At 37.7% G+C, this 7,740-nt stretch overlaps 2 protein-coding genes across 4 annotated transcripts in view; one reads left to right on the forward strand and one right to left on the reverse strand.

Moving 5' to 3' along the window:
• LOC107723448 (band 4.1-like protein 4B) overlaps positions 1-4,115 on the forward strand; it is a 29,586-nt gene extending 25,471 nt beyond the window's left edge. Inside the window, exons 18-24 of the mRNA XM_016532076.1 lie at positions 534-643; positions 744-827; positions 1,773-1,837; positions 1,962-2,057; positions 2,139-2,262; positions 3,421-3,515; positions 4,028-4,115. Coding sequence (XP_016387562.1) covers positions 534-643; positions 744-827; positions 1,773-1,837; positions 1,962-2,057; positions 2,139-2,262; positions 3,421-3,515; positions 4,028-4,091 — 638 coding nt within the window. The 3' untranslated portion in view covers positions 4,092-4,115. The remainder of the gene's footprint in view (positions 1-533; positions 644-743; positions 828-1,772; positions 1,838-1,961; positions 2,058-2,138; positions 2,263-3,420; positions 3,516-4,027) is intronic.
• A 2,892-nt stretch (positions 4,116-7,007) lies between these two features.
• LOC107723447 (epithelial splicing regulatory protein 1-like) overlaps positions 7,008-7,740 on the reverse strand; it is a 17,762-nt gene continuing 17,029 nt past the window's right edge. For 2 of the 3 annotated variants that reach the window (XM_016532073.1, XM_016532074.1), the window contains exon 15: positions 7,008-7,200. In XM_016532073.1, coding sequence (XP_016387559.1) covers positions 7,090-7,200 — 111 coding nt within the window. In that variant the 3' untranslated portion in view covers positions 7,008-7,089. The remainder of the gene's footprint in view (positions 7,201-7,740) is intronic. The other variant, XM_016532075.1, reaches the window with a different exon arrangement.

Below are 7,740 nucleotides of genomic sequence, written 5' to 3' on the forward strand. Positions count from 1 at the left end.
TGAAAAGTGTAGTGTAGTAGTAGTAATAGAATATGTTTGCGGTCGTAATGATGACAGTAAAATACAAAACACACAAAATAAAATAATAATAAAAAACAAAATAGTATCTGTTCTGCTCTCCGGCGCGATTAGCGCTCACACTGCATGCGTACCGTGCCCGAGCCCAACCGAACCGGGCCAGGGCCGGCTAAACGAACCGCGCCTGAGTTCTGGCCGCGGAGCGCTCACACTAGTCAAACGAACCGGGCTTTGGGGGTCAAACGCACTCTGGCACGGTTCAAAACGTCTAGTGTGAGTACACCCTTAGTCATTATAATCCGTAAATTATGTCCCCACTGGATGCAACAAATGCCTCGTTTATAATGGGTTTTAATGTTTTTGTCTCGTCCTGCTGGGAGACGGTGTCACAGTGCTACCCTCACTAAGGTCTATTGGACTTTACTCTGGGAATGCCACTCCGCCAATCAAATTCGAGGAGTGAAACTAACTTGAATAATTCAGAATATGTATGCTGATGTGCTTGTTTACATCAGAAGCTTGGGTCGTGTCTCCTGGGCTCCCGGATGAGTTGGATCGAGCTCTGCAAAACCAGCTAGAAGCAGAACCTGCAGCCTGGCCGGCCCTCCATATCAACATAGACATGGTCAGTTATGGAGATCACAGCCACCTGGAACATAAAGAAAAGATTTTTATGGCTGTTTTATGCCATATGAATAAGTATTCAATTCCCTCTGTAACTACAGGCAGAGGAAAATCCACTTTCTGAGAAAAGTCTTCCTTCCTCCCCTGCAGTTTTACAGGAACAGCCGAAGAGCAACATCTCTAAAGTAACTGCTCTCACAGACAGACGGCACAAACATGGCACTCTATTCATAAAAGCTGATGCAAAGTTAATTTGTCTATTTATATATTTGCATCTAAAGTACCTGAAAAAACAGGTAATTCCAGCTAAATGTGGTCAAGTTTAAAGTTGCAATGAAATGGAAGTAGCAACATATTTTCTAACGAGTGATGCACATCGGACTGTAATAATTTAAAAAGAAAACAAGAAGGCAAGAAGACTAAATAACTGAAGAAGTCGTTTTCACCAGAAGTTCAAATGATGACATTTTGATAAAACATTAAGAATTCTTTTTTTTAATGAAACACATACAGTACATGGATGAATCATTCACAATAATATCTGTAACATGCATTTATAAAAATAGATAGGTAAATTTTAATTTCATGCTAAATTTAATGCTTAACCAGCTTGATTAGGTCTCCTGTACCATAAGGAGGTCTAACAATCCTGAGGCTGACCAAGATCTACCTGGTTGACCTCAGCCATATCCAAAATAAGGTTTCTGCAGTGATGCCATAGAAGAACCATTTTTCCTATGAACCCTTCAGTGAACAGTTCTTGAAAGAACCATTTTTTTCTTAGTGTGAAGAACATTTTATTAATCTAAATTATCTTTTTGCACTTTAAAGAACCTTTTGTGCAATGGAAAGGTTCCATGGATGTTAAAGGTTCTTCATGGAACCATTAATGCCAATAAATAACCTTTATTTTAAAGTGTGTATAGCCTAAAACCAGTTTGACCAGCTAGGAACCACATAAAGCCACCTACCTTGTATTGGATTTTGGAAAAAAGGTCAAATGCTGTACAACTATACACAGGATAATTTAAAAAGTGTATAAAGCACAAATATTGAAGTTACAGAATGAGGGCATGTGACAGTAGCAGTGAGATGATGCATTGCTTGTGCCCTGCTCTATCCTACTATAGCGTGCCACCCAAAGTGATAGTGGAACCTCAAAGGGGAACTCTTCAAGTGGAGACCAAACAGACAGGTGAGAACAGCAGGGACCAGCTCTGGAAGTTAGTCCATGTCTCAAATGGTTTTCAAGCATCAGAACCCATCAAGCGTCTTTGTCTCTGTGCGTTACATTCACTGACTTCGGACTCCTATCTCAGGTATCCCAGCTCCTCACAGGATTCAGGCTCAAGCAGTATGAACACAGAGAAGCCCAGAGTGGACCGGCGCAAACGCCTTGTCAGACAGTTCAGCTTGTGAGTCACTAGGCGTAATACAGTGCTTATCTTTAGATTTAACAATGAGGCCTCTCTTTATATATTTTATTTGTCCTATAGTAACCATAGTGATGAAGATGACCTCCCTGAGGCACTTGCAGCCATCTCCTCCCAGTGCAATATGGAAAAATGCTCCTCAAACAGCTCCTTGGACAAACAGGTCCAACCACCCATATACCCACCGGTAAGATTTACTATGCCCGCTCGGGATGCAATCAAAATGTATTTTTCAATCAAAAAATTTTCAGTTACTGAAGCCATAGTAGAAAGGCTCTGTTCGCAGTCTGCCTTGATTAATTTATTCCACAAGAGAAAATATCCAATTTCAGGGAGACAGTGGAAATTATAATGAAGAAAAAAATTAATCAGTGCACCTTTAAAGGAATAGTACACTCAAAATGAAAATCCTGTAATCGTTCACTCACCCTCATGTTGTTCTAAACATGGTTGACTTCCTTTTTTGTACTGAACACACACACACACAAAAAGATGTTTTTGAAGAACATCGTGAAGCAGACATTTTTCAAAATATCTTGTGTTCCTCCTCAGAGGAAATGCAGTAAGTTCATTTTTTTTGGTGAACTGTCCCTTTAAGTTAATGACGGTACTATTCTTAAAAGGGATCCAATTCCACACACGATTCGTGTAGTAGCCTACATATTTACATACATGTGTGTGTGTTTTGTTAAATTGAAAAATATAAAGGGGGAAACATATTGTCAGTTTGTTTGTCAATACATCCATGTATGTTCTAGTCCAGTAGACACAATCCGTGACGATTTAGAAAGTGAAACTCGGTCAAAAACTCGGTTTTTAAGTTGATTACCGTTAGCATTATGCATCCCCCTTTGGCCAGTTGTAGTCTGGTAGCGATGACGCATATTCACCTCGAGTGGCAATGTTCACGCGGTTGCGCGCTCCTACTCCCTCCTCCACCGGCTATGCACCTTATTTTAATGTAAGAGCATTTTAAACTAAAATGTGCTAAGCTTCCGGTGTCAGCCTCTTCCACGTATGTTAGCAGTACAACAATAATCATTATGCTGTTTGTACTATTTTAAAAGTATTTTTACTACTTTGTTTACTGCACTTTGTTCTTTTAGTTACCTATAGAATGTATACTCACCTATGGTGTATGTATACTGTATAAATAAGGTGAATACTGTATGCTTTAGTTTCTATGACAAAATAAAATGTGACCATTGTTACTGATATACATCCACTGATATGCAGTAACAGTTTTGTTTGGTTTATTACAATATATATATATATTTATATTACTTTAATCACTGGAGATACTGTATGTGACAATATACAGACCTTTTTTTCTTCTTCTCCATAGCAGAAGGATACGTCACATTTAGAATGTGACAACTCTCCACTGTTCTTTCCAAGTCAAGTACCTCACCTGCTTCCATATGCTACACAGACAGAAAGGTAACACAAACACACACACACACACACACTGGTTTCCATGTTTTATGGGGACTTCCAATAGACGTAATGATTTTTATACTGTTCAAACTGTATTTTCTATCCCCTTACCCTAACCCTACTCCTCGCAGAAAACTTTCTGCATTTTTAGATTTAAAAAAATTTTTTTTTAATTCTGTATGATTTATAAGCTGTTTTCCTCATGGGGACTAAAAATGTCCCCACAAGGTCAAAAAATAGTGGTATTACTATCCTTTGGCCACCATAAGTGAATACCAGGTACACTACACACACACACACACAGTCAGGCCCTTTCCAAGATCTTGAATAATTCCATTAAGATATAAGTAGATATATTTTCCTAATATATATCTGCCTTCCAATCTCTGATTATTCATATCTTTCTTTTGTTTTGTGTCTATTTTTCTTTCCATCTGTTGACGTGGGTCTTGATGTTTTTTCTCTGATTGTTCCCATCTTTCTTTCTGTTCGTCCGTCTGTCTTTGTGTGTGAAGCTCTGAAGACCTGCGGATGGAGAGAGAGAAACTGCTGAGGGCTCTGTTAATGACAGAACTCTGAGACAACATACACACACACACACACACAACTGCTGACAGACCACAAAACCTACACAGACAAAAAGAGCCCTTAACTCAAAGCACTAATTTCACTGTTACACAGTATATGAACCTGAACAAACCTCTATGCTATAAGAGCTGTTTTAGCATTATGCTAATACCACACAGCAGTGTTTAAAGCGGTAACAGCAACATTTCTGTTTATTGGCTTGTTCTGTTCATAGCATGGCATTGGCACTGTATAATCTGGTTAACTTTTAATAATTCTTTAAACTTTCCCAGTGTTTTATAATCTATGGTTTCCTGAAGTTAAGGGGGCGGAGTTTATTTAAACTAGTCAGGCTTCGCTTTAAACTGTCAATGTATAAACCTACTGTATTTGGCTATGTCCGGAATAGAATAGAATACTACTATACTACGCATACTGTTTCTGCAGTATGCAGTATGTATACTGTGCACAGTATGCAAAATACCGGGATGAATGTATGGTATACTGCAGAACACTCCTGGGACACTATATCCCACAATGCAATGCGTTCAAACGTCTGCTTAAAATGTGACGTGAACTCGTTTTTTCATTCATTACTTAATTGAACAGCTCAAATGACATTTTTGCATATTTTGAACATTTTTGAAAAATAGAACATTTAAAAAATTGGATTAAAAAAAAAAAAAAATTCTGAAGCAATTAGCGCCACTTAAGTTGAAAGCATAATGGGGTCATGCAACTATTGTACTACTGTTTAAAACGTGCCCATATATTGTACGGCATCATATTCTATTTTTAGACAGTGTATATATAGTGTGTATTTCGCAGTATGCAAATCGGTATTTTATTCTGAACATGTGCTTAAATGTCTTGCAAAGTTAAAGGTTTCTAATATATATTTTGTGAAGAATTTTAATGCTATCCATAATATACATTTTCATATGAAACTGCAGTTTTATACAACAGCCTCCTTTATCTCTCTTGTAAGTTGTAAAATAAAAACAAAGACATTTTCCGGAGATGCGATGAGCAGAGATCAAGTTTTGATGCTTACATTGCCCACTAGAGGGCATTAAATATGCATTTCAAGTTTGCCTTCTAGAAGTAGATCTGGAGCAACAAAATGAAATGTAAACTTTTTATTTTCTTGTTTACAATTTGATTATCATAAGGGAGAGCAACTCCAGTGTTAATATTTTGATATGACAACACTTACTGAAATAAAATCTATTTAATGTAGCTCAATCACTTCTCACTTTTTTTAGGTGTGTAAATGCAAATACGTATATAATGAGTCAGTCACTCAATCCCTCAGAAACGTTGTTAAATTTTCCTTTATTTTAAATTATTATAAAATATCAAAATAAAATAATACTTTCTCCAAACAGCCAAATTCTTGATTTCTCTTTTCTACATATGTTTATGAATTAATATGATGGTAACAGATCGGGAACATGAAAGAGTAGTGCTTTTACTTAACTACTGCTTGTTGGCATGTGTGGGTACTAGTATAAATCACACGGACTATTTCAATGTCATACACTTTACTCCTACTTCTCATAAAAGCCTAAACATGCAAATTACTCCTAGTATTTTTTTTTAAAGCACAGAATATAATAAATGAGGCACATTGGCATAAACAAACAGGAGGGTACTAATGGGATACAGCTGCAGGTAACAAATAAACCTGTTCACATTCCAGCAGATGCACACAAACACTCTCCTTAATACACAGACAATGGGTGAAATTACACCTGTGTGTATTACAGCAGGCCCGAAACACTCTCTGAGTGCAGTATTTAAACACACATGCATTGACTTTTGGTTAAACACACACACACACACAGACAGAGGTTGTTACATCATCTACTACACATGTACACAACAACGAGCACATTTATCTATAGAATTTTGTACATTGATTGGTACGGACAATACATATTTTTCTTAGGCATGACACAGATACACCGATATAAAGCACAAAGTTGTTCCTGATTCTGTTTCTGAGCTATTTTTGGCGAAATGACTTAGAAGAACTACATGTTGCAGACATCCACGAACTACACTGTGCGTGGTGTAAGAATTTGGCGAATCTTGTAAACATGTTAGAACAGCTAGCTCTATGAACTTCATGCAAATTAAAACCTTCAAAGAAAAAAAAAAGGCTTGAGTATGTCTCTACGCAGTTACACATACTCACGGTAGAGTCACATCAACAGGGAGGCACTGACACACACACACACACACACACACACTTTTTCTGGTCCTTTGGCTTAAATTTATGGTATCAGTGAAAGTTTGCCTCTGATTCGGCAGGTTTAATGTTTAAACCCTGGTTTGAAAAGCTATTTCCTGAGTGAACATCATTGCATGTGCATGGACACGAACATACAAACTTATAAACTCACACAACAAACCTTTTGAGTAGAATATTAGCTCTAATGCTTAAAAAACAATGTGCAATATACATTAAATGTGAAAATACATTGAATTCTTTTTAAAATTCTTATATAAATAGCATAAACTGCTTTGTATTGAGGGGTTTGCCGAATCCACCGCAAGGGTGTGGCCTCGTCAATAGTTTGGCTTAAAGCAACTGCAAGTCAAGATAGGCTCCACCTCCTACAGTCTGGTCTCCAATAGGCTGCTTGGCTGACAGCATAGAAGGGAAAGTTACCAAAGCGTCGCTGTTGCCGGGCTAAAGGAGACAGAAAGAAATTACATTACTCAAGAAACATGCTTATGCCTCATTATTTGTAACAAGCCCCACCTCAAATGAGTGACAGCTCTCCTACTGACTAACTAGCAAACTGCCTGAGGCGAATGTACAGCCTGCATGGGAAAGACGCACATTGTGGGTGTGCATGGCAGGAGTCACAGCTGTTTTTAGAATTAAATGTGAAAATACATTTAATTCTTTTTAAAATTCTTATATAAATAGCATAAACTGCTTTGTATTGAGGGGTTTGCCGTATCCACCGCAAGGGTGTGGCCTCGTCAATAGTTTGGCTTAAAGCAACTGCAAGTCAAGATAGGCTCCACCTCCTACAGTCTGGTCTCCAATAGGCTGCTTGGCTGACAGCATAGAAGGGAAAGTTACCAAAGCGTCGCTGTTGCCGGGCTAAAGGAGACAGAAAGAAATTACATTACTCAAGAAACATGCTTATGCCTCATTATTTGTAACAAGCCCCACCTCAAATGAGTGACAGCTCTCCTACTGACTAACTAGCAAACTGCCTGAGGCGAATGTACAGCCTGCATGGGAAAGACGCACATTGTGGGTGTGCATGGCAGGAGTCACAGCTGTTTTTAGAATGGGTTCATTAACCCATTAGGCAGCCTAATAGAACGTTTCACTTCTGTGGTGTTGATTATTTAGTGTAATATTCTGTATAATGCATAATACTATCAAGTACATACTATAGCAATAATTACTGCAGTTTTAATATAGCAAAATATATTTTGAACACACTTATATACTTTGGGTGAAACCCTTCACACCCTTAACTCAAAACAAGAATGTTAAGAAGACTGACACACCCTAGTTTATTCAGAATGCAGAGGGTCTCCTTCCCTTATTAAAAATTAAATATAAAATGTATTATTTATAGTAATTATACATATATATATACACACACACACACACACACACATATATATA

The sequence above is a fragment of the Sinocyclocheilus rhinocerous genome, unplaced genomic scaffold (assembly GCF_001515625.1).
Source record: "Sinocyclocheilus rhinocerous isolate Xijiao unplaced genomic scaffold, SAMN03320098_v1.1 scaffold241, whole genome shotgun sequence".
In the NCBI taxonomy this organism is placed as follows: Eukaryota; Metazoa; Chordata; class Actinopteri; order Cypriniformes; family Cyprinidae; genus Sinocyclocheilus; species Sinocyclocheilus rhinocerous.